At 40.0% G+C, this 27,923-nt stretch overlaps 1 protein-coding gene across 1 annotated transcript in view; it reads left to right on the forward strand.

Annotated features, from left to right (window-relative positions):
* The window catches only part of NAMPT (nicotinamide phosphoribosyltransferase), a 61,973-nt gene that overhangs the window by 20,534 nt on the left and 13,516 nt on the right, over nt 1-27,923 (forward strand). The window contains exons 2-8 of the mRNA XM_084635591.1: nt 7,653-7,809; nt 9,484-9,587; nt 11,896-12,024; nt 12,675-12,833; nt 13,253-13,389; nt 16,679-16,904; nt 21,816-21,935. Of these exons, the coding sequence (XP_084491717.1) occupies nt 7,653-7,809; nt 9,484-9,587; nt 11,896-12,024; nt 12,675-12,833; nt 13,253-13,389; nt 16,679-16,904; nt 21,816-21,935 (1,032 nt within the window). The remainder of the gene's footprint in view (nt 1-7,652; nt 7,810-9,483; nt 9,588-11,895; nt 12,025-12,674; nt 12,834-13,252; nt 13,390-16,678; nt 16,905-21,815; nt 21,936-27,923) is intronic.

Genomic DNA, 27,923 nt, shown 5'->3' on the forward strand with positions numbered 1-27,923 from the left:
CTATCCATTTCTGGGTGCCACTTTAAGAACGATGTCCAGAGGAGAGCAACAAAAATGATAGGAGGTTTAGCAAATGTGACTTATGAGGAAAGGCTTAAAAAGCTAGTCGTCATTAGTCTTGAGAAAAGACTATGAAGGAGGGATCTGATAAATCTTCAGATATGTTAAGTGTTATAAAGAGGGTGGTGATCAGTTGGTCTTCATGTCCACTGAAGGCAGGACAAGAAATAATTACCTTAATCTGCAGCATAGGAGATTTTGGTTAGATGCTAGGAAAAACTTTCTAACTATAAGGATAATTAATCTCCCTGGCTACTGGACTCGGGCCTAATTGTTTAGCAAACCAATTTACAACGTTATAATTAAGGTTAAAAAAAAAAATCCTGTTCTAAAACTTTTGATAAAGCTGTTAGGCCAAACCAAACTGACCTCTGTGCTCCCAGAGAAAGTGATTGTTAGCCAAATCATTTTTAAACATTGTTTCAAACTGGCTAGGTCTATAGCTGAAAATCCTGCCAAATGTGGCTACGCTTTCTTCTCCTCCTCCCTGCCCCAACTGCTGTTGAAACTGGTCACATCAGTAAGACAGTATATTCTAGCATCCATTGAAATAAGGTACCTATCGTGCTAGCTTATGCCAGGCGTCAAATTCATAGGCCTTGTTGGTGCTGGAGAAATTTTCAATTAACTACAACCGGGTCTGATGCGAGTTTAGTTGAACTTTTGGGAGTTACATTGTAAACAAATTTCTGCTGACCAGATATATCTTTAGTGTACACAGAGGCAACCATTTTTATCATCTGACTCACCTTCTGTTAACATGTTTGAACCTTGCTAGGCACCAGGAATGATCCTGAATCTAGTTCTGCCTGGGTGTCTCTCCTCTTGAGGATGTGTTAAAACAATTCTGGAATGGTTAAAGTGGATGGGCTATATAGTTTTGAAAGCAGTTTCATTAACAGGCTTAAAGTCTGTTGGGTTCCTCTAGATTATGCTAGAGTAGCATTAGCGGGTAGATAGCATTAGTTTTTTGGGGTTTTTTCTTTTTCAAAAAAAACATTGCTTTCTTTCTAAGGCCAGGTCTACACTACCACTTACTTTGCTATAACTTATGTCACTCAGGTCTGAATAAGTCAGCCCCTGAGCGACATAAGTTACACAGACCTAAGCGCTGGTGTGGACAGTACTATGTTGATGGGAGAGTTTCTCCTGCCGATGTACTATTGCCTTTTGCGGAGGTGGATTTATTATGTTGACAGGAGAGCTCACTAGACACATTACAGCAGCGCAGCTGCACCAATTTAGCACTTCAGGTGTAGACTAGTCCTTAGTCAGTCTGTGTGACTGTAGTATTTACTTCAGTATTGTTCGCTTTGATTTATGGTGAACATCTGTCTGTGTATTTCATCTCAAAGTTGTATTTAGTTGCTTCTCGGAGCTGGTTTGCCCACAATTTGAGCTTCAATTTAACAATCTAGTTTAGTTAAATTGGGTATTGCATCAGTCTTTGCTCAAGTGGCATGCAGACAAAATCTAAACTATCACCATGTCACAGGGTGGGTATACCCTTAGGGTAGGCAAGGAAGGGTTTTGTAGCCCTGCGGCTGAGTCCTAATGACCACCCTAAGCCTCAGGGCTGCATGGCCTAGTGGCTGGCGTCACTATGGCAGCCTGCCTCTGCGGAGCCTGTTGGCCAGGGCTAATATGGCAGCCCTCTGTGGGGTTGAGGGGGAAATGGGCCGCCACGCAGGGGTGGGTGGTGGCCAGGGTAGGGGGACCTGGGCCCTCCCTGTTCCACCCATGGCCCTGATAGCGGCAAACTGATTCCTCACTTGGTCATCAGGGATCCGTCCAAAACATGCTGCCTTTGTCCCAGTTTAACCACTGGACCAATATCTAGTTCCCCATGGCTACTTCCAACCCTATTTTCCAGCACTGCTATCCACAGGTCTCCTGGGTCTCTGGGATCATCGGCCGGCAAAGCTCCCAATGGTTCTGTCTACTCTTGGGCTTCTGTGGGCAGCTGGGCATGCTCCTGGATCTGTTTGTTTGTTTGACATCTGGGGCTCCAGCAGCACCCGAGAAGGAGCCTGCAATGTGCAAACTCCTTCAGTGATCAGGGGAGACTGAGCTAGGCTGCTCCCTTTTATACTGAGGCTCCAGTTGGAGCATGCCCAGCAGTGGTGAGTGAGGCGGCGTGTCTACCTCTACCTACAATAGGGGGTTAACCTTTTCTAATCTAGTATGGGCTGGTACGCCCCGTCACACACCACCAGTCTGATTTAATAGTGTGAGATCATTGAGATATATTTTTCTTTTGAAGGTCCTTGCCCTCATTACCTTGCGTTTTTCTATTGAACTGCATAGTTACTTTTGTTATCAAAAGTCTGTTGTCTTAGGTCATTTTAAATTTGAGTGCTCTGTCCCTTTGTATCAACACTTCTTCATCCCTAATCAGTCACCTGCAAAGTCTCTACCATTTGCAGTGAGCTGTAGCTCACGAAAGCTTATGCTCAAATAAATTGGTTAGTCTCTAAGGTGCCACAAGTACTCCTTTTCTTTTTGCGAATACAGACTAACACGGCTGTTACTCTGAAACCTGTCAAAATGTATCAAGTTACTCCTGGAAGACAGAATAGTCAACAGTAATTTTTTCCTAAACTGGTCTGTAGGACACATGGAAACTCAGGTGAGATGTTCTCCACATCTCACTCAGTTGTTCTGATTGTAGGTTTTTTCAGTGTCTTGCATTTTCTCTTGTCTACCTGGACATGGAAAAAAGTGATTGTAACATTCTTTTGACATTTTTATAGTCATAAGTGCCTTATGATACTGATTTTTATCGCTTTCTTTGTTGTCTGTATCCTTTCTGCAGTGTGTTTATTCACTAATGTTTTGTCCTTCTCAAAGCTGTTTTTTCTACTAAACACAACCCCTGTATCATGCTTGCTGATTGTCACAATGGTGGTTTGTATATACTTGTATCATGGTAAAGTCTACAGGTCCTAACGAGATTGAGGCTCTGTTATGTTGGGTATTGTACAGACACTTAGGGTATGTCTACACTGTGAAGTTGTCGACAAAACTTTTGTCTTTCATGGGTACTTAGAAAAAGTCCCTCCTCCCCCCCGCAAAAGACACAAGTTTTGCCATCACAAGTGGCAGCATGAACGCGGCTTTGCTGGCAGGAGCGCTCTCCTGCTGACAAAGCTAAGACCATTCGCAAAGCTGGAAGTATTTTGTCAGCAAAAGTGCCGACAGAGTGTTTACACACGCTGATTTTTAGCGATAAGGCTGTCGTGTAGACAAGCCCTTAGTAGGATACAGTCCCTATCCCAAGAAGCTCACCGTGGAATATATGAGGCTGAAAGGGTGCGATAAAGGAAGTACTAATGTCCTCATTTTACAGATGAGGAACAAAATGATTTAGAGATTTGCCCAATTTCACACAGGCAGAGCTTAAAACTGAACCAGATCTCCTGAGATCCAGTTCCACATCTTAACCACAAGACCAGCCTTTCCCTCTGCTTAACTTCTAACATGTTAATATAGTTTGACTGTAATAAACAGTTAGCACTTCAAGGCTATGCAGTTCTATACTTTCCATTTTTCTGAACAGTGAAGTGTGCTAGGCGCCTTACAAGGACACATTCTATACTCTGAAGATCTTTCAATCTTCAAATAAGACAAAGCAAGTGAGAACAATGAACAACGTGAGTTTTAATATGTGGGAGGGAGCATACATTGAGTATGTTGTGCTACAAATATAATGCAAAGATTACTTAAGTATACTGACAGGTTTCAGAGTAGCAGCTGTGTTCGTCTGTATCCACAAAAAGAAGAGGCGTACTTGTGGCACCTTAGAGACTAACAAATTTATTTGAGCATAAGCTTTCTTGGGCTATAGCCCACTTCATCGGATGCATAGAATGGAACATCTAGTAAGAAGATATTTATACACTAATTGAATCTATTTCCCCATGTTAAGTATCCTCACACCTTCGTGTCAACTGTCCGAAATGGGCCATCTTGATTATTACTTCAAAGGGCTTTTTTTTTCCCCTGCTGATAATAGCTCCTCTTAATTAATTAGCCTTTTAGAGCTGGTATGGGTACTTCCACCTTTTCATGTTCCCTGTATGTATAAATATCTTCTTACTATATGTTCCATTCTGTGGATCCGATGGAGTGGGCTGTAGCCCATGAAAGCTTAATGCTCAAATAAATTTGTTAGCCTCTAAGGTGCCACATGTACTCCTGTTTTTATTGAAGAATGTGTCTTAAAATTAGAAAGACATATATACCTTGTTCAATCCATTTAAATTATTTCTCAGTACCCAGTGATCAATTACATTTCTAAGGCTAAAATTCTTATCTTGAACTTGAAATCTGTCAATGACTTTTTAAATATGAGGTAATGTAATTGACTATTATATTACACAGCATTTCTCTGTGACTGTAACTCTCCAAGGTTTTAAAACTAAATGAAAAGGTTTTCTTTGGGAAGCAGTTTGGTATATATCTTCAGGTAAGGGAATATTTTTCCCAAAGAAACTTGAGAGGGGAAAATCTATTAAATTTGATTGATATTTTTGAATAAAGAACTAATCTGGTTATTAGTAATCCTGTCTGACTTCAGCCTGCAAACTGTAGTTTACACTTCTCGCACCTTATACTGTGATCACATTGCATATTTCAAGCTAAGCAGCATTGTGCCAGTTTAGTATTTCTTTGGGAAACCTCCAAAGAACACTTTCTGTAGATGGAGCAGGAAGTAGTGTTGCCGAATCATTATGACCCTGTTCTCACTAAGGCTGTGTATATACTGCGCAGCTTACAGTGGCACAGCTGTGCTGCTAAAGCCTTTCCGCTGTAAGGCACATGTTGTAGCCACTCTCTCTCATCCAAAGAGAGCTCTCCTGCCGACAAAAGAAAACCATCCCCAATGAGGGGGAGTAGCGTTGTCGGCGGGAGAGCGTCTCCTATTGACAAAGCGCTGTCCATACCGGCGCTTGTCATCGGTAAAACTTTTGTCAGTCTGGGTGGTTTTTTTTTCTTCACACCCTGGAGCAACAAAAGTTTTACAGACGAAAGTGTAGTGTAGATATAGAAGCAGCTTGGGATTTTTCAGGTTGCTGTACAAAATCTAGGTACCAGTAGGTACTGGATCAGAGCCCAGAATAACTATAGTTAAAATAGTAGATGCAAATACTAAATTTCAGTATGTAGACAAACTTAATATCCGTCACATTACGGTGATGTAAATCAACAAAACTAGAAAAATGCCTAATGAAGGATCTAATCCTGCAAATTTACACACACTAGAAAGTTAATCACATGATTAGTCCAGTTCACTTCAGTGTGAAACTATCTGGCACAGAATATCAAACATCCAATATCTTGTAATAGCCCAAACCTGTTGTTGGTTCCATGCATCCTCTTTTCTTAAAGATCAAGTAATATAATTTTAGTGATCAAACATACTTGTATATAAACATTAAGTGGAAGTAAGTGTTCAATATACCTTAATTTTTTCAAATCCTTCCAATTGTAGCACTTTTTCTTCCATACAGATATAATTATGCTGGAAGAATTGCTCGGTAAAAGTGGCAATGTCTTTAAATTCTATATAGAATTTTCTGACTTCCCAGATTAAAACATATCATTTTCCTTGGCTGAATCTAAAAATCTAGTTGTTTTCTTGTTCTGACATCTCAGATAATACACATTTTGCATTTGGAGCAATTGTGTTTGATGTTTGAGCCAGTTTATGATCCTTTAGCTGTATTGGTTCTGCAGTACTTTCATTATTTGAAGTAAATCCAGACACTTAAAAATACTCTGCCACACTGTCCATGCTTAAAACTTGGGGTTTGAATTTTCCATGGCCAAAGATGAATAAAAACTTTCATTTTTTACGCCCTTTATGATTTATTAAACATTCCCTTACAGCATTGGATACCCAAACACAACAGCATTGTGCTGGTATATGAAAACCAGAAAGTGAAACTGGCTAGTCTAGTTCACTGTCCAAGCTAAGTGAAATGCAAAAAATAGAACAGCATAAGTGATGAAAAGGAAAATAGGATTTTAAAAATCTTTTAATCTACAGTTTTAGTAATACAGGTAAGGGAAAAATTAAATATTTAATCTTGAAAGTGTCAGATACTTATTGTAAAATAAGATGGGAAACACTTTTATAAAAAAAATAACAAAACAGAAAAATACTTAGGAATTATCACTTCAGTGTCTTAAAATCCTCTTAATTTGGAAGTAGTAGCAGGGAAAAATTATTTTTAATACCTTGTTCAAACCTAGAAATATCTCAGTCTTCAAAGAGATATCCAAACACATCTTGCACTTTTCCTCCAATTTTCTGTCCTGAGCGGTGATGACACCTCTCCTTTCTTATATATTTTTTTTCTGCTGTAAAGCGTGTAGGTGTATATTAGTGTATGGTGTATACGTATATATTCTGACAGAGCAAAAAATTGTGAAAATTAGCTGACTTCTTATGACATTTAGATGGTAGAATTTGTAAACCAGCCCAAACTTTCCAATTTACACCATCATATACCCTTCTTATCTCACATGCAGCTGTGGGTTGTATGTGTAATTTTAACACTTTAAGAGGAATACCAGCTTTGCAAGTTAAAGGCTAAAATGGCCCGTCTATGGGAAAGGAAGATGTAGTTACACTTGGAGTATAATAGATCTGTATAATGTACATGCTAAGATAGTTCCCATCAGTATCTGATCGAATGCTAGGTACGTTTATAACCTTTTGTGTTCACATGCTCAGCTCTCACTAAACATTCACTGTTGGAGTGGAAGATAAGCTTTTATGGAAAGTTTGAGCAAAATCCCTTTAGTAATTCCAGTGGGAAAATACAACTCTTCCATTGAAGAAGAAAATCAACCCACTTATTTAACACAACTAGCAGCAATAACTGTGGCTAGAGAGCTGGCATGGACATAATCAGAGCTAGAAAAATCTACTCCTCTGTTCACCCAGGATAGATGGGAAGCTTTTTTGGGTAAGTGCCATCAGCTTCTTCAGAATCTGAACTGCTTAAAGAACTGTTTCTAGCCTTATGACTATGATAACCTGCAAATGTGAATTGAGCATAAACCGAAGCAGTGCTAACTTCTCAACAGGCAAACATCTTCCGTTCCACTGCTGCTACCAGGTTTGCAAAGGCACAGCAGAACGAAAACTGACCAGTCTTGTCACTTTTCATTGCTGCTATTCAAAACCCAGGTCAGTTTCACTCTGCTGATATAGGGAAACCTACTGTATGAGTAGAAGCAGAGGTGGGCACTAAAGCTATTTACTAGACAGACAGATTGTAAAACAGATGGGGGAAGGAGTAAAATAGGAGAAATTGGGTTGAGCAATCAGAAATCCGAGGGAGGGGTAAGCCGATAGAGATATCCCACAACCATCCTCCCAGCTACTAGTATGGATGTAGTGGGGAAATGAGAGAATGTTCCTCATTTCTAGCCTGAAAGCGTTGGGGTCATTCCAAAGTCACATGTAGAGATGGAACTCTGCTGAAAACTCTAACAAGTCTTGTTTATTTGTGATCTCTTGTTGTCTGTTCTGTAGTGATATACATTTTGAGCTCTTACTGAGGTTTTTCTTAATGTAGGTTACACATTATAAGCAATATCCACCTAATACAAGCAAAGTTTATTCCTACTTTGAATGTCGTGAAAAGAAGACTGAGAACTCCAGATTAAAGAAGGTGAAATATGAGGAAACAGTTTTTTACGGGTTGCAGTACATTCTAAATAAGTACTTAAAAGGTATTTGTCTCATAATTTCAGCAAAAACATAAATCTCCATATTTTTCTCCAAACTTCTTGAATTCTGATAGTTGAAGCAGTTTTTGGATTATTTTAGCTCAGTGTTTGTTTTTTAAATTTGAAGTCTCAATTTATTCTCATGACTCTCAAAAATGAGATGTCATCTTTCGTAAAATGGTCTTCTACATTCAGTGCCTTCTATTTTTGTTAGGTATCAATGAGATATTCAGCAAACTAAAAACTACAAAAAAGAATAACAAGTATTTTTATCTGTGAAGCTGTTACAATGTTTTAGATAAATGGTCATCTGAAACATCAAAACTTAAAGATCAGAACCAAAGATAAGTTACTTGGAATCATTAAAAAAGGTAGCAACACCACTCTCTTTGAGAGTCAATTAAGATTTGGAGGAAAATAAGTTTTATGTTCAAAACTTGAAAAATGTACAATCTGTATTTGCTAATCAGTTATATGCATGTATTAGTAACTTGTGTTTAAGTGTATTTTCCTTTAAATCTAGTAATGATCTATAACAATTTTAATTGAGTGTGGTAGCTAAGTGTGCATTTTTTCCCCAGCCCATTTAAAAGTGTACATCTTAAAACTTCACATTGCATTATAAACTCATTTTGGAGGTACAATTATTTGTTTTTTGCACTTCAAGTAAATACCATGTGTTGTGCTTCTTCCTCTCATTTCGTTTCCTGTTATACCAAAAAATACTTTTCCTACATCATTGGTCTCAGACTGTGTGCAAATCCTAACCAAGACTCCACCAATACCAATCTCAGTTCTTGCCAAATGTTGGCACTCCAGTAAAAAAATCATTTGGTGGCAATCCCATATCATACACTGTGAAAAGCGTAGGACCTGAACTTTCTCTTTTTTTACCTCCTTGAATTAGGAAAACTGTCCCAAAATAATCACAGCATGATCAGTATACTTAGTCTCCAAAATCTCATTCTGGGGTGGGCTGTCAGAGTCTAGTTGACATTACTATAACAGCTTCTATAGAGATCTAAAGGATTACAGGACAATATTAAACTTAATTCATTTTAGCATTTATGGAATGTGCCAGGTTAGTAGTCCTGTAGATTGAAGTCCCCTATTTAGCCACAAAAAGAGTATGACCGAGGCAATAGCATTGCAAGCTTCCTCAGAGTGTCCTGCTAAGGTGCCTCAATCCTGTTTTGAAGGGATCATCAGTGTGGAGGAACGTAGCTTCTTATCCACGCTAATTTAGACTTTGCGTGCTTTGCTGAGTGTTGTGACTCCTTCTCTGGGAACAGTGTTGAGGGCATCAAATCATTTCATGTAGATGCTGACCAGCCATCAGTTGATAATGTCCTCAAATTATTACCAACCTGAGCTGAATTTGAACGACTGATCTATAAGTGAAAGGTCTTCTATTCCAATACCAATTTTCTTAGCCATCCTGTCTCTCTTACAATACAACTTTAAAGCCAAAAATGATGCTTGTAAGCATAGCATTCGCTATTACATATTTGCCCTCCGAAAGCTCTTTGGACACAAAGTAACTTTTTCATGTCTGGGAGGAGACTTTGATAATGAAAGCCTCATCTTTTATTTATTCATCAAGAGCTGCTTAATAATGCTTGGCATTAAAAAATTATCGCATTGTCTGAACTTACTTTTAACTATTTTTCATTGCAGGCAAAGTGATAACCAAAGAGAAAATCCAGGAAGCCAAAGAGGTGTATAGGGAGCATTTTCAAGATGATGTCTTCAATGAAAAGGGATGGAGCTATATTCTTGAGGTAAAAAATATTCTTGAGGTATATTTTAATTCAAGGTAATTCTAGGTAGGATTTGTGAATCAGGCATTAGTTACTTCCATCTTTAGGATCACTGCTGTAGTCTGCAAGGACTAGCAGCTGTCACAGAATAATCAAATAATTGTAAATGCATGAAGCAAAGTAGTTTTCATCCTTACAAATGCCAAATATGGCTTTCTGGGTAGTAGGGATTTATTGCTGCTGTCACCTGCTAGTATGAGTTGGGGCTTGTTAGCAAATTTCAATATGTAATACAATATTTAGTGTCTGGTTATGTCATTTAAATCACTTTCTCTAATCATAGTAGCTTTTCTTCTAATGCAGAAAGCACTGCAACTTTTTGCATGAGTAAATAGTAAATGGAGAAAATACATTTTAATTGGTATATGAAAATATAAATTTTATATCTAAAATTTTATATCTAAAATGTGTCTAAATTTTGTAGTGCTACTTCAAATAAGTTTTTTGTTATGAGATATAGAGAACAGTTAGAAATTTTTCTGAGACAAAATCTCCAAAATAACTATATTCGAAAATGTTACTTTCGTAGCGTATAATTTTTTTTCAAAGAAATGAGGGCATTTCCCCTTTAAGTGTGGGCAGATTTGTTCCGTTCTTTCCATTCCCTGAAGCTTGCTGCATTTCCAATTTTTATGATAGACTAAACTATTTCTTCGAAAGCATTGCATATTGCATTAGTGATCATGACTGAGGTAATTGATGGCATGTGGATATGAACATATTGGCATGTCTGGTTGTCCTTTAGCAACCAAAATGGACAATAAGAATGGAAATTCTCCACTTTCACAAAGTGTAACACTAGTGACCAGCTGAATCAAACTATTTTTCTCTATTCTACCATTAACTCAAGAAAGCTAAAGGGGTATGGTGGGTGTGTGTGTGTGTGTGTGTGTGTGTGTGTGTGTGTGTGTGTGTGTGTGTGTGTGTGTCTACTTCTGTTCATAGATCCTTTGAGTACATTACTAAGATTTTTGCATATTACTTCTCCTGAAGAGAACCAGACTTATTTTACTGTTTAATCACTTGGTTTCTTTTTTCCTCTTTAGGTTGTCCCTTTTTAACACCATTATCTCACCAATAAATAATTTAAAGCCTTATTGTCAGACAGTCTTTACTAGGCTTCTGTCTTGGGAGGTTTTAATAGGCATGGTCATCTTTGGTCAGTCTGGTTAACTGGTTCCTTGCAGTATATAAATGTGATAAGACTCTTAAACAGGAAAGGACTGAAATGAAACTCTAGTGATTTCTTGGAAATACTTGGATTTCTTGGATGCATCTCCATGAGAAAGTGCTTCTGAAATTCTGAATGGAAGTGTTTTAATTTAAAAAAAGTTATACTGATTAATCTTTGACAACTGGAGCTGTTGAAGCAGCGTTTTGACATGCATTGGGATATCGCTGGCGAATATGTTTTGATACTAGCTATAAAACTGCACCATTTTTCTAAAGCAGCACCATTTTGGTACATATGTTCATTTTAACACTTTTTGTACACTTTATGGAAAAACTCCTAAGGCACGTTCCTTTGGGTCTACGCAAGCTGCTACTTATCAGTTTAGTTCGTCATGCTATTTCAGTAGCTTATAATAGTTATTTTACAGTTGCTGTCTCATAATTTATTCATTGCAAACAGGCTGCTACATCTCATATTCCAGAGTGTTGAATATTTCGAACATGAATGTTAATGTTGACAATTGTTTTTTGAAATTGAAAGAACAAAAATTTGGGAGGCTGGATTCCATGGTCAGTGGATAGAGTAGATAAAACTTTTTAGAAAGGATGTACACTGAATCCCATTTAAAGATATTAGTTCTCTTAAAACAAATGTCAGCACCAAAACATAATGAGACCATTTAAAAAAATAGATGCCAGATGGCGCAACCGTCAAGGTAAAACACCACAGAAAACTGAACGGCAAAGATCTGTTACATAAACATTTCTGTGGATCAAACCTTTTTTTTTTGTTCTTTTTTTTTTTTAAACAGCAGGGTCTCCTTAAATGAGTGTGTTCAAAGAATAACCTTGTTAAATATCCTTTGGTGAACCATGGTTATTCATTTTGTGGAATTGGTGCCTTTTTAAATGTATAGGTTTTGGCATATTTGAGTGGGTGGTTTGTGTGTGTTTTTTTTTTAAATATTTAGTTTTTCACTGTAAAGGCTTTCTTTTTAGCAAATATAAAGCCTGACTTCGCTCCACTGAAGTCAATGGAAGCAGGGCTGGCTCAGCTGTTCCTACTATCTAATGCTGCTATTAATTTCTCTTACAGAAGTATGAAGGGCATCTTCCGATAGAAGTAAAGGCTGTTCCTGAAGGCTCAGTCATTCCCAGAGGAAATGTACTATTCACGGTAGAAAACACGGATCCAGAGTGCTATTGGCTCACCAACTGGATTGAGGTCAGTCTTCAAAAATGAAGCTTTCATTAAAAATGAAGAACGGGTTCACAATCATTCTACTTGGGTTTAGGGTGAGATCTCTGGAACCAGCTGGTTTCTGCTTTCAAAAGATCTGTCTCTTTCTTGAAGCCTGCTGCAGAAGTGTTGTGTAATAAGCTTATTTAATAAATAGGGGAAATTCACAACAGTACTCAGACATGTTGTGGGAATTGACTTTTGTGTGCATTGGTCTGCAGCTCAGGAAGTTTGACTCCTGCAGTGAGTAGCTGCTTGGCCCACCTCACAATAAAAAGGAGTTATTAAATTAAATATGACTCTTAGGCAAACTATTTTGGACACAGCCAATATTTCTTGCATCACTTCTAAAAATGAGGAACACCTCTTGGACGAGTGTAGTTGTAAGTTAATAGACAGTAGAATTGGGGAGTGATGTGATGGTACTTCCCAATAAGTTACTTGTGCATATGTTGACACCATTTGCCGTACCTAATTTTGCTAAGTCTTTGCACTGCCCATATAGATTTCCCCTTGGTTTATTGCCAGTAGCCTCAGTTGTGCATGGCTCATTGCCAAGTGGGGATTTTTGAGTCTTGATCAAACATATTTCATTTATGTGCACCTGATAACAATGGGTTTTTTTGTTGTTGTAGACTATTCTTGTTCAGTCATGGTATCCAATCACAGTAGCCACAAATTCCAGGGAGCAGAAGAAAATTTTGGCAAAGTATTTGCTAGAGACATCTGGCAGCTTAGAAGGACTGGAGTACAAACTGCATGACTTTGGCTACAGAGGAGTTTCTTCACAAGAGGTAACACTAATTTGCCCAATAGCTTGAGAAGTTTAATTCTATTTAAAGAAATATAGTACAGCCAGGAATTTATAGCATTTTGGCACAAATATCTTTTGACTATTTCTGACACTTTGGTGTCTTGTAATGTTATGAAAGTCTGGATTATTGGAGCAGTGTGAGTTGGGAGTACTTTATTGAGAACTCTTTCCTTCTCTTTGTACCTTCAGGTACAAAATTAAAGAAATATCAAGACCTGGAGAACTTTTCTCTTTATGGAAATTATCTTCTGGATAGTATGAGACTGTGTTTAAACTAAATACAGGAGAAACTAGAATTAAACAAGAGCTTTGCTGTAACAGAACTAACCCTGTACAATACTTGATGATTAGGCTTCATGATTTGGCACTGTACTTTAAAGTCATGTCTCTTTTTCTCAGACAGCAGGAATAGGAGCATCTGCTCACTTGGTAAACTTTAAAGGAACTGACACAGTAGCAGGAATTGCTTTAATTAAAAAGTACTATGGAACGAAAGACCCTGTTCCAGGATATTCTATTCCAGCTGCTGAACACAGGTAAAATCCCCCCCACCCCCAGTTGTTTGAAACCTTTGCTGAATTTCGTTATTTCTAGTGTTAACACAACTATTTTTCCATGTCCTTTCTTTGCATGTGGAAATGCTTGCTTCACTCCACATAACGAGGCAGATAAAACCTCTTCAGTCTTTGTGTGGCACACTGTATGAGTAGATGCTAGTCCAGCTGTTAAGGCAGAAGTGAACCTTGCCAGCTGATGCATGATGAAGCTTGCCAGCTAATGTACTGATCTGTTTTTTAAGAAACTTATTTAGGTTCAAAATGAGACTAACTTGGGGGGTTATTTGAGTCAAGTTGTAAAGTCATAGCTAAAACATCTTGAACATTTGTATTCTCAATGGGCAACAATTTGATACTGGGGCCCAATTCTTTAGTACAGGTATTTAAAAATACATGAGAAGTCATGAAAGTTGCCAGTGTCAGCACTCCCAACTCAAGACTTCTTTCCCAAGAAGAGGTAGTTATGGTATAATAAGCTTCCCATCATGTCAGGACCCTGGCTGAAGAATTAGTCCTATCTGTGTGATCAATCCTTGATCTCTACTGACCCTGCCAAGAAGGATGAGAATTGTGACAGTGGTTGTTATATTCTGAACACTCCTATGAGATTGACACTCATTCATTTCAAACATTGTATCACAGTCGTTAGCTGGTAACTTTCAGCCACTCCTGACCTGTACTGGATTTTGATAGAGATGAAAGTCTCTGAATCTCATTACCTTGTGCTATCCAGTCTACCTTCTTAAATGGATAAAAGCTTTGCACCACTCCTTATTATTCTTAGTGGATAAAAGTCTAGTGTTTAGTTTAATAAATATTCTAATCTGGTAAACTGGGGTACATGATTCCAATTTGAACACTGGATTTACTTCGTATAGTGGTCATCTCTGAGCAGTAAATGTCTGTCCAGGTCAGTGTTTCTGGAGCAATCTAAGTATGGGATTTAATGACTAATTGGAAATCTAGAGAACTATTGTATAAGTTAGTGGAAGTTCAACAGGTTGCCCAGTGCTTTTGACCTTTTTTTTAGGCTTGGCAGAAATAACTGTAAATTTAAAGCGTAACTTAAGAAAATATACTGAACAGCTGTAATAAATGTTCTGTGCAGTTCAGTGGCATGGTGACATTAAAGTGAACAGTTTTAGTCCCAGTTGAGATTGTTTGGTACATGCATATTGCAGCCATTGTCTCCAAGCCACTAATGAGTGTGAGAGGCTCATGCAAGCCACTTCTCAAATTGTTCCCAATTCTCCGGGATTGGAGTGCTGTCAGCGCTGTGCTTGTAGCTGGCACCTTGCCGTGCATGTTCCCATTATTGCCACAGCTCCTCTTGGAAAAGGAACTTCCTTTTTGCATCTATTTGCCAACATTGCTGAGGGTGCCTGTGGGGGGAGAGAGCCACCAGAGTGGATAAATGCTTTTAGTTTTTTAAAAAAATCTATTTTAAATTTTAATCAGGACTGTTTGTGGTGCTAGTTCGTACCATGTTATAGTCTTTAAATCACTAAATGGGATGTTTCATACTTGTTTTAGCTTCCTAATTGTTAGTAGAATTTCAGATTTTACATGCTCTTTTCTATTGGGAAATTTCACAATTAACGTGCTCATCTGTTGCTGAAAAAGGCAAGTCCAAGGCCTCATTAACATCCTTTATATGATAACAGAAACACAAATTTACAAAACAAATAGCTCGTGCTGTCTTTGTAGTCAACACCATCTTCTAAATATTGAGCTTCCAAAAGTCGTGAAAGCAGAAATGCTTTGACCTGGCTATACTCCTACATTAGTTTCACAGTTTGAAGTCAATAGGATTATTGCTCCTAGGTCACTTGATTGCTTTTGAAAATCCTGACCCTTAAAGGATCTAAATATGGGTCAAGGAGTTTTAACCATAGGCTTTTATTTTTGAAAATTTTGGCCTGTTTGTATGCAAGTTAACAATGATTTTGTTAATGCTGTGGAAAATCTAACACCCTGATCCTGCAAATACTTACACATCTGCTTAATTTAACTATCATGAATCATCTCAATTCATTTGTAACTGCACAATCAGGGCCGACATAGTGATGCATTGCTAACACTAAAGCAGTTTTGTTCTGAAGTGACAGATTTTGTGCTACCAAGAGAAGTTTTTACTGATATATAATTTTAGTGCCAAGTGCTGCAAACATATAAGCACATTGCTTAACTTCAAGCACGAGTAGCTTCATTGTAGTCAATAGGACTACTGATGTAAGTAGTTCTGTACCTGGTTTAGTGTTAGAAGTATTTAAGGCCTTGATGCTGCGGAGTTTTACAAAACTGCACAGGTAAAAAATAAGATTCCCATCCTGTATCAGCATTTTTAAGAAAAACAACCCCGCATTTATAGGTAAATCCCTTCACCCTGGCATGCATTACACCCACCCACACCCCCCAGGTAGGGTGCTCCTGCAGGAGGAGGAGATGGAGCTGAGCTGCTGCTGAACTGCGAATCTGTCAGGTTGGAGGTTGAAGGAGCTGGTCCTGAGAGGAAGCCAGGTGCACGCCCCCCTGCTAGCAAAGTACTTACTATCTCATTCACTCCCCAGGATTAGGGGACTCTCTCCTTACTCCTCCTCTTTTTCCCCTCTTCCCCCCACCACCACACACACAGGCCAGAGTGCTGCTCCCTATTCAGCCTCGTTCCATAGTTTTATGGATGCCTGCTCCCCACTCTGCTGCCTCCACAAGGGCTCTTCCTTCACTCACTCCACCACTATCTGCAAAAGGGGGGACGGGACATAGAACCTCAAGCACCACCGCCAGCAAGAGGGATCTCTTCCATCATATCCTGTACCCAGTTTTGGGAAATCAGCTTGCTTGCAGCCAAGTAGAGGGAGATTTTATTTATTCTACCCTACTTTAATCTACAGAGTGATTAACCAGCCACCAGTTAGGCTTGGTCTCCAAGTTGGGAAATGCAGACAGGAGCCCTCTACAAAGTACGATAGACCTCAGATTGAAGGGGATGGGTGAAGTTTGTTGGGTCACTGCCTGAGAAGATAGTAAGATGCCAAGGCAGAACATTTTTGAGAGATTTCCTTCTAAAACTATTAGCAGCAATACATTGATTCAGCCTCTTTTATAGTTCATATAAACTACTTGAAGATATTTCAAGGACTGCGTCAGTTTGCATTATAGTTGGCTTTAGTTATAGGGTACCTTTTACGTACAGAAAAATACAAAATATGTGATTTGGCTGACTCATGAACTTCAGTCTAATGCAGATCTTCAACTGATTTTCCAGTACCATAACCGCTTGGGGGAAAGACCATGAGAAAGATGCTTTTGAACACATAGTGACACAATTTTCTTCAGTGCCTGTATCTGTGGTCAGTGACAGCTATGACATCTACAATGCGTGTGAGAAAATATGGGGTGAGGACTTAAGGCATTTAATTGTATCCAGAAGTCCAAAGGCACCACTGATTATTAGACCAGATTCTGGAAATCCTCTTGACACAGTGTTAAAGGTAATACTTTTAAAATAATCCTTCGTATGTAGAATTTTGAAATGGCTGTCTAACACATTTGGGAAATTTTATTACTGATGATCTAAAACTATTGCTGCACTAGGGTATTTCATGTGTGATAAATCAAAAAATGTCCCTAGTTAACCTTATCTGAGGAAACTCTGTTCCACATTCCAAATAGCTTGGTTTTTACCAAGCCAGTTACTCAACTGATTATAGTTCTTAAAGCCATTTTTGGGTCCCTTTTAGAACTCTGCAAGATTAGTCAGTGTATGTAATGAAATTCTCAGTTGTGATGCAGAAAGATTCGGGGATAATACAACATATATTATTGTCTCAGCACTTTCCAATAAGGAGTGAAATAGGAGGCTGACTAAACATTAATCAAATGCCAAGCTAAAGTGACCTTTCTCACCACTTAAGAAAAGCCTGAAAATCCAGAGTCACTTAACATTGAAGCAATAAATTACACGTGCTGCACGTACAAGAAAAGCTCCAAACCCTGTCAGACTTGCATTTAAACCAGAGACACTTGCTCTTGAACAACCAAAGAGCCACTTCATCATACAGAACTGTAGAATAAGAATGCCATGCTGGGTCAGACCAAAGGTCCACCTAGCCCAGTATCCTGTCTTCCGACAGTGGCCAATGCCAGGTGCCCCAGAGGGAATGAACAGAACAGGTAATCATCAAATGATTCATTCCCTGTCTTTCATTCCCAGCTTCTGGCAAACAGAAGCTAGGGACACCATCCCTGCTCATCCTGGCTAATAGCCATTGATGGACCTATCCTTCATGAATTTATCTAGTTCTTTTTTTGAACCCTGTTATGGCCTTCACAACATCTTCTGGCATTGAGTTCCACAGGTTGACTGGGCATTGTGTGAAGAAATACTACCTTTTGTTTGTTTTTAAACTTGCTGCCTATTAATTTCATTTGGTGACCCCTAGTTCTTGTGTTATGAGAAGGAGTAAATAACACTTCCTTATTTACTTTCTCCATGCCAGTCATGATTTTATAGACCTCAATCATATCCCCCCCCTTAGTAGTCTCTTTTCCAAGCTGAAAAGTTCCAGTCTTATTAGTCTCTCCTCATACGGAAGCTGTTTCATCCCCTAATCATGTTTGTTTGCCCTTTCCTAAACCTTTTCCAATTCATCTTTTTTCTTTTTTTTGAGATTGGGGCAGTCACATCCACACACAGTATTTAAAATGTGGGCATACCATAGATTTATATAGAGGCAATATGATATTTTCTGTCTAATTATCTGTCCCTTTCCTAATGATTCCCAACATTGTGTTAGCTTTTTTGACTGCTGCTTTACATTGAGTGGATGTTTTCAAAGAACTATCCACAATGACTCCAAGATGTTTCTTGAGTGGTAACAGCTAATTTAATCCCCATCATTTTATATGTATAATTGGGATAATGTTTTCCAATGTGTATTACTTTGCATTTATCAACATTGAATTTCATTTGCCATTTTGTTGCCCAGTCACCCAGTTTTGAGAGCATTTTGTAGCTCTTCGAAGTCTGCCCCTGGAACTTAATTATCTTGAGTAGTTTTGTATCATCTGCAAATTTTGTCACCTCACTGTTTACCCCTTTTTTCAGATCATTAATTAATATGTTGAATAGGACTGGTCCCAGTATCGACCCCTGGGGGACATCGCTATTTACCTCTCTCTAATCTGAAAACTGTCCGTTTATTCCTACCCTTTGTTTCCTACCTTTTAACCAGTTACCAATCCATGAGAGGACCTTCCCTCTTATCCCATGACCGCTTACTTTGCTTAAGACCCTTTGGTGAGGGACCTTGTTAATGGTGTTCTGAAAATCTAAATACACTATATCCACTGAATCCCCCTCTCCACATGCTTGTTGACCCCTGAAAGAATTCTAGCAGATTGGTGAGGCATGCTTTCCCTTTACAAAAACCATGTTGACTCTTCCCCCAACAAATTATGTTCATCTATGTGTCTGTCAATTTTGTTCTTGACTATAGTTTCAATCAGTTTGCCTGGTAGTGAAGTCAGGGTTACCAGAATCTGTAATTGCCTGGATCACCTCTGGAGCCCTGTATAAAAATTGGCATCACATTAGCTATCCTCCAGTCATTTGGTACAGAAGCTGATTTAAATGATAGGTTACAGACTACAGTTCTTCAATTTCACATTTGAGTTCCTTCAGAACTCTTGGGTGATACCATCTGGTCCTGGTGACTTATTACTGTTTAGTTTTATCAGTTTGTTCCAAAACCTCCTCTAATGACACCTCAATCTGGGACTGTTCCTCAGATTTGTCACCTAAAAAGAAGGTCTCAGATTTGGGAATCCCGCTCATATTCTCAGCTATGAAGACCGATGCAAAGAGCTCATTTAGTTTCTCAGCAATGGCCTTATCATCCTTGAGTGCTCCTTTAGCATCTCAGTCATCCAGTAGCCCCACTAGTTGTTTAGCAGGCTTTCTGCTTCTGATGTGCTTAAATTTTTTGCTGTTGCTTTGTCTTTTAGCTAGCTGTTCTTCACATTCGTTTTTGGCCTTCCTAATTATATTTTTACACTTCATTTGCCAGAGTTTATGCTCCTTTTTATTTTCGTCACTAGGATTTAACTTCCACTTTTTAAAGGATGCCTTTTTACCTCACTGCTTCTTTTACTTCGTTGCTTAGCCACAGTGGCACTTTTTTGTTTCTCTTACTATGTTTTTAATTTGGGGTGTACATTTAAGTTGAACCTCTCTTATGGTGTCTTTTAAAAAGTTTTCATGCTGCTTGCAGGGATTTTACTTTTGGTGCTGTACCTTGTAGTTTCTGTTTAACTAACCTCATTTTTTTGTGTAGTTCCCCTTTCTGAAATTAAATGCTACAATGTTGGATGCTGTGGTGTTTTCCCCACGACAGGGATGTTAAATTTAATTATATTATGGTCCCTATTACCAAGGGGTCCAGCTATATTCACTTCTTGGACCAGATACTTTGCTCCACTTAGGACTAAATCAAGAATTGCCTCTCCTCTTGTGGATTACAGGACTAGCTGCTCCAAGAATCAGTCATTTAAAGTGTCAAACTATCTCCCGTCCTGAGGTGACATGTACCCAATCAATATGGGGATAGTTGAAATCCCCCATTATTGTTGAGTTTTTAATTTTAATAGCCTCTCTCATCTCCCTGAGCATTTCAGTCACTATAGCCATCCTGGTCAGGTGGTCAGTAATATATCCCTACTGCTATGTTCTTATTATTAGAGCATGGAATTACTATCCATAGAGATTCTATGGTACGGTTTGGTTCATTTAAGATTTTTACTTCATTTGATTCTACGCTTTCTTTCACATTTAGTGCCACTCCCCCACCAGCATGACCTGTTCTGTCCTTCTGACATATTTCGTACCCTGGTATTACTGTGTCCCATTGATTATCCTCATTCCACCAAGTTTCTGTGATGCCTGTTATATCAATACCTTCATTTAATACACGGCACTATAGTTCACCCATCTTATTATTTAGACTCTAGCATTTGTATATAAGCACTTTAAAAACTTGTCACTTTTTAGCTGTCTGCCATTACATGATGTGATTGAACGGTACTTTTTTTTCATTTGACTGTTTCTCATCAGATCCTACCTGTATTTTTTCTTCTTCCATCCTCTCCTCCTTACTAGGACATAACGAATCTCCATTAATAGATCCTCCCCTAAAGGATATCTCTGTCCGAACCACATGCTCCTCTGCACCTGTCGGCTTTTCCCCAGCCCTTAGTTCAGAAACTGCTCTACAACCTTCTTAATTTTAAGTGTCAGCAGTCTGGTTCCAATCTGGTTTAGCTATCCTTCCTGTATAGGCTCCCCCTTTCCCAAAAGTTTTCCCAGTTCCCTCCTCCCTACGCCATCGTCTCATTCATGCATTTAGACCCTGAAGTTCTGCCTGTCTAACTGGCCCTACACGTGGAACCGGAAGCACTTCAGAGAACGCTACCAGGGAGGTCCTGGACTTCAATCTCTTACCTAGCAGCCTAAATTCGTCCTCCAGGACCTCTCTCCTATCCTTCCCTATGTCATACCATGACCACTGGCTCCTCCCCAGTGCTACACATAAGTCTATCTAGATGCCTGGAGAGATGTGTAACTTTTTCCCCAGGCAGGCAAGTCACCATGCGGTTTTCCAGGTCATCGCATTATGCCACACAAGAAGTGTAAAGCTATTTAGAACACACACTCTTGAATGTAAAAATCATATCATAAAAGCTAACAATACCATTCCATTAGAGTAACTCTCAGTGCTATTATATGTTGGCTGTCTACTAGGACAAATACAGATTTAACCTGTCTGGGTACTTTTTTTTCTAGGGCAAGTGCTAGATCACCATAGGAACTTTGCTTACTTTCTCTTTCTCAGAACCATGAAAAAGTCAGTGTGGATCACGATCTAAATTTTGAGTATTGCTAGTTTAAACTGAGACCTCGGACAGCAATCCTTACTCCATGAGGCGTATGGTGCTAACAGAGCTGAGCAACGTGAAGGGCACATCCACTGTTTGCATTGTGTAAAGTAAAGAAATGTTTTTTTAAAAAAAAAGAGAGAGAGAGAGAGAAAATAATATGCTGGGTCGACCTACTAAGGAGAGTCTAGCTGCCAATTTGTGGTTATGCAGCAAGAAGTGGGGATTGGGTGTGATTAGTTCTCTTTAGTCATGTGACTATACAGACCCTATTGTCTCCTAAGCCATTTTCTTCTAAACCACCCTCTGCACAATGACTGGAGTATTTAAAGTACAGCATGGCTTTGCTCTGAGCCATGTACTCAAAATGCTAACAAAAATTAATTCTATTAAGTTTAATGGATTTGGTGTTTAACTTTGCTAGAGTGAGAGATGTAGAAACAGAATTGCTTCCATTTTGTTTTCTACAGGTTTTGGAGATCTTAGGAAAGAAGTTCCCTGTTGTAGAAAATGCAAAAGGCTACAAGGTGTTGCCCCCTTATATCAGAGTTATTCAGGGAGATGGTGTGGATATCAACACGCTGCAAGAGGTATGAAGTTTCTTAATATATCAGGTGAAATTGGCAGTGTCCTCCTTTAATCTGGAGTCTATTACAATTAGTCAGATGTTAATGGTTCTTTACTGACCCATTCCTAGCTTTCATTCTGGGCACTGCTTACAAACCCGAACGCATAAATTAATTTTATTAAAACCACAAGGAATTTTTAAAAAAAAGCATAACCTAAAATACATTTTCTAATCTCATGGTTGTAATTTTTATTCTCCTCCGTCGCCTCATTGTTTCCTTTATCCCTCCCATGTTGAAACTAATTAGGATTAAACTCAGAGCAAAGATCTATCCTTTTATTTGTGTCTAGTGTGCCAGTCATGACTTGTGCTGTGACAACAGTAGTAATTAACTAGTTTGGATTGTTAGGTTGTAAATTTAAATGTCTGCATTCAAACTTTCAAGGTGTACTTGTGCTTTTTGAAGGAGATACTTTTGAAAGCAAATGCAAAAGTGTCTACAAACCATTGTTAGTATTAAATGTGGTGGGGGTGGCATCTTTAAAATCCCAGCCAATAAGAATAATTGAACAATCCATGTTTTATGCAAAATTATACCACATTAAACTGCTGGTGCCTGATAGTCTGAGAGATGGGCACATCATTTCTTACTGTTAAAATTAAAGTACAATTTCAGCGAAATAGAAGCCGAAGTTTTTATTACCTCCTGGAAACTCTAGTGACAAACTTGCAAGTATCTGATGAAAGGAAGTGCAGAACAGGATTGGTTAATCTTATTTCTGCACTTCATCAGTTACTTGATATTAAGAGTCAGGCCATCACAAGATTAATGCCTTTTGCTTTGAAAATGAATAGCAGCATTGCATAGGGCATTCATCGTTTTCACCTGAGTAAATACTGCTGCAGTGCTGCAAAATAAATTAGGAAATACTCAGTTCAGTGAAACCTCTTAGATATTGGAAAGTACCCACAGGAACTCCAGTTCACCAGGTCTGAGCAGCTTTGCATTCTTTTGAATTAAGGACTAGAGAAACTAGACCACAGAAGTGGCAGTAAAGCAGTGGCACACTGGTGGGAGTCATGCATCTGTTCAGTTTGATAAACCATGTATAATCTGAGATCCACGAACATGAGCCCAAACAACAAAGCTGCAAAGGTATTTACATGTCACTGACAAATCCTCAGAGAGCATGCTAGTTGGGATATTAAGTAACAGAGTCATTGGTGGGAAGATTGCCTTGTAATGGAAAACAGCTAACAAATTCATGCTATGACAACCCTGAAAAGCAAATCTGATTTTCTTGGTTTGTTTGACAGAAACAGTGATTTGACGAGAATAGTCTTGCTGTATCATGCACAACTGTGATAACAGCAAGCATGAAATAACTGAATCTGGATATTCTACTCCTGATGGCTTTCTGCGCCAAAAAAATAGAAATTCTGCACACAGTATTTCAAAATTCTGCAGGTTTTATTTGTCAAATACATGTGGACGCTCCAGCGTCGCATTGGGGAATACAGGCCACTGGTGCACAGAGGTAGGATATCACTCTGCAGCTCTCAACCAGGGACATGGCTCAGCAGTGAGGCTGCACTTAACCCTGACACAGCGCAAGGACCGAGCCTGTCCCAGAAACACCCCAGGGCCCTGCCCTTGTGTGCCAAGTGCATCAGGTGTAGGAAGGCAGGCTCAGCCCAGCAGGATCCAAGTATGGAGCGGCTTAGTGTGGGGGGATCCAGGTGTGGGTTGAGAGGGTTCTGTGTGGGGTAATCTGGATGCACATGGGCTTGTTGGGGAGTTCTGGGTGCAATGGTAATGGGATTCTGCAAGGGGGTCCAGGCGAAGGTGGTTGGGGCTCAGAAGGGGGTTTAGGTGTGGGGGTTCAGTGAGGGGTCCAGATGTGGGGGAGGGAGGCTCAATGGGGTGTGGGGATCCAGGTGCAGCTGGTTGGGGCTTAGTAGAGTGGGGATCTGGGTGTGGGTGGCTTGTTGGGGTGGTCCAGATGCAGGGGGAGTGGGGCTCGGTGGGGGATCTGGGGGGGTCTGGATGCATGGGGGTTGGGCGGATGGGGGAGCATCTCCCAATACAGTGATCCCTCCCTCTGCAGCTAAGGAGTGATGGGTGAGGCGTTTGCAGAACTTCCTGCAGCCTTTGGAGAAATCTGGGGATGGGTCTGACCTGGCTCTGGATCCTGTGCAGGGGAAGAGGAAGTCCCATTCTCCCCAGCCAGGGCTAGCGGCCGAACCCGGCGCAGGGTAGGAGCCACCAGCCGGGTCTTCCCCAGTCCCACCCCTTACCCCACAGTGATTTACCTCTGTACTGGCTGCCCTGGACACCCAAAACATACTGCTGGGGAGGGTCGCATGACTACTCTTGTGGCTTCCCTTTGCTTTCCTATCAGAAAGCTATTTTTCGGTGGGGAAGCAAAGAAATCTTGGGGGGACATGAATTCTGTGCATGCGCAGTGGCGCAGAATTCCCCTAGGCGTGTTCTTCTCTTTAATACATAATTATGTCTGATTGATTGTTAAACTTTTCCAGCATCTGTTCTTGGAGACCATAAACTACATTTAACAACTGTTAAACAGAATTCAGTTGTGAGTTAGAATATATTGGGCCATATTCATTGCTGGTTTGACTCCACTGACCTCTGATGGTGCTACACCAGTGATGAATTTGGCCCACTAAATTCAGTCTTTCCAGAAGAAAGCCAGTGAGCTTCTGGTAAGACTTTTTTTCCTTAACCTGACAAAATTCTAGGAGGCAACAATTAGTGTCATACTAGTCTATCACAAAATCATAACTAGTCTTTTAAAATATATATTTATGCGGGAAAGGAGGTGGAACCTTGTTCTTCAGGATATGGAGATTCAGTGCTGTTCTGCAAGGTGTAAATAGGACAGGGAAAAACTGTTTCTGATACCTAATGTGAGAGGAAATGGACACAAGGGATAAGTCTGTATTTAAATTACTTTCCTATTCAGATCCCAAAAATGTAGGATATAAAAATATATATATTAATTCTCCTCTCCTCCCCTCCTCCCCCAAGCCTTTTAGCAGCATAGCATTACCTGCGAGAATAAAAACAGTCATAACGCTTGGTATAAGAGAACCAAGTTTATACTTATTTAAACTGCAAAGGCATTCTTACTCCTGTTTTAAATAACACCGCATCTCCCATGCTGATGTATAGGATATCAATGCTGGGATTGCTTTAAAGAGGCACTTTCAATTATTTTACATATAGCACTGTAGGTTTCATGTAGAATAAAACATTTTTAAATAGTTTTACAGGATTTTATCTGTATATACATATTCATAGTGATTACTTTTCTTTTAAACTTCTTGAAAGTTTGTTTTAACTTTAAACATTCCACATCAGTGTTGGAATCTCAAATGTAACTACAGTGTCATGTACCAGGTACAGTACTGTGGTGATGGGCATGCTATGAAAACCTAGAATGAGAAATTAACTGATCAGTCTAGTTCACTGTCCAAACTAGTTGAAGCGAACAAAAACAGCAGGAAGAATGTAAACTGGATTTTTAAAATTCTTTGTTTTAATAGGGGGTACTGGTAGCACAGGTAAGGAACCTTCTGTTTGACTTCTTATTTTGATGTTTTCACTTTTAAGTCATTCCAATCTGCTAACTGCAAAATATACTAGATCTTCAAGAGATTATCTTTTGAGCATTCGATTTCCAGACATATTTAAATTCTCATACTAGAGAATCCTCTAGTTTGGGATCATGACTGATAGACTAACAATGCCTACAATGGAAATGGTTAGCTCAGCAGCTCTCAGAGAGTCAGGACCCAAAGTGGGTTGCGACCCCATTTTAATGGGGTTGCCAGGGCTTCCATTAGCCTTGCTGGGGCCCAGTGCTGAAGCCAAAGCCCAAGCCCCACTACTTGGAGCCAAAGCCCAAAGGCTTCAACTCTGGGTGATGGGGCTCAGGTTCAGGCCCTGCAACTGGGGCTGAAGCCCTTGAGCTTTGGCTTTGGCCCCTTGCCTGGGGCTTGGACTTTGGGTTTCCCCACCCAGGGTGGCGGGGCTTGGGGGAGCTCAGGCTTTGGTGTCCGTGTGTTGTTCCTTCCCCCCACCCCCACCCCCCCCTGGGGGCCAGGTAGTAATTTTTTATTGTCAGAAGCGGGTCATGTTAGAATGAAGTTTTGAGAACCCCTGGGTTAGCTGGTCAAAATCTAGACACCTGAATTGCTCCCTCTGTATGAGCTGAAAAGTACAACGTGCCCTCTGTCTTGCTGCCTTCACCACAATGAGAAACTCTTCTGTGTGGCGTTGTTCTGAGGAAAGGCTGCAGACCTTTGAGGTTTTTGGTGTAAGTAATTCCTTCCTCTTCTATTTGCTTCCCCTTCTGCTCCTCCTCTGGAAGCACCAAATGTGGATCTCAGCAGAAGGGTCAGTGGTAGAATCAGAACTTTTTGCCATAGCGTTAGCCAGGGTCATACTATTCCTCTCCCCCCCCCCCCCCTCCCCAGATCATTCTGACTAATGAAGATCCCTCATGATGGGAGTGTGGATGGGCTGAAGCCAACTTTTCATCCAAATGTGTTTGCTCATCAGCTGAGGTAATCGAGAATGTGTCCACAGCATAAGGCGGCCAACTGTCCAGGGATGCCATGGACAGAACGGGGTGAAGCATGTGGCTGGATGCTGGCTGAAGGGGACCAACCCTGTAGTTGTGATTTCTTGCCCCACTCTACTACACCAGTCAAACAGAGCCCAGTTATGCCACACTCTGCACTGGTAATGCCTGTTAACCTGGGAGTGTCCCCCAGAATGACTGGTCCTCCCAAGCAGCTTCGTGTTTCTGAATTAGATGTTGCTCATGGCCATCTTCTAACAATTTTTTGGAGGTTGTGCTTGAAAGGAGTCTGCACAAACAGTTCTTCTTCCTACCCCTTCCTTATCTCCTTCAGTTATTCCAGAGGCTCTTGGAGAATCTCCCTCATTCAGACCTAATTAACAACTCTGAGTCATTTGCCGTCCTCTGGTTCCCCTTCTGCAAATGGCTTCTAGGAAAGCCTCTAATCCTCCAAGGAAGGAGAGTCCCTTCCTGCTCATGCTCCTCTCTAGGAAGTAGTGTCCAAATCAGAGTCCCCTAGTCATTGGCACCAGAGGAGTGAAGTTCATTGTTAAAACCAATATGATTTTTAGAGATTTAGAAGAGAAATTTTCAGGATGCCTCAAGAAGATTCCATTAAAAGGAAGTACTACAGGGAGGTCTGACGTTCCTGTCTCCTTGTCAGGTTGAGGAATCTGTATATGCTGGAACTGAGGCAGGGGAAATTCTCTAAAGAGGTGTGTGTTAGAGGGAGATGTTGCCCCTAAAGACCTGGTGGGAGGAAGTCTGGAGCATAACCTTGAGACGTTATGTCTCAGCCGCTGTGCTGTGTGTGTTGCCTTTTCCTATACCACTACCTGTTGGCTTCCCTGTCATGGCTTTAGGCTTTAAACCATATCCTGTAAGGGTAAGTCTAGAACTTTAGTGCTCCTCTATGTGGATGGTCCACTTGTAAATTGAGGCCATGTCTATACTACCTACTTACGTTGACTCAAGTTAAGTCAGCATACAGCTGCCACAGTTAGTACGTTGCTTATGCACATGCGTAGATGGCTCCTTGTGTCAGTGGTGTGCATACTCACCAGGAGCCCTTGTATCGATGCAGAATGTGGTGTATCATGGGTAGGTATCCCATCTTCCAGTGCACTGTCTTTTGGGAATTTTGGCAATGCATGATGAAGCCGAAACAAGTTGGGCAGGGGTGACTAGGAGCATGGGTCAACTTCCCATAATGCATTATTCTCATCCCATAATTTCATCTGTCTCATAATTTTTGCACCGTCTTTTCAAAATCCCACAAACCCTCATGGGCATCCTTGGTTTTGGCCATCTCTGATAGAAACATGGAGCCTGTACAGCTCTGCACTGTTGTCATGAATGTTGCAAGCATGGGGGACATCATCCTGCAGTATTTGCAGAGTTAC

The sequence above is a fragment of the Lepidochelys olivacea genome (genome assembly GCF_965140295.1).
Source record: "Lepidochelys olivacea isolate rLepOli2 genome assembly, chromosome: 1".
Classification (NCBI taxonomy): Eukaryota; Metazoa; Chordata; order Testudines; family Cheloniidae; genus Lepidochelys; species Lepidochelys olivacea.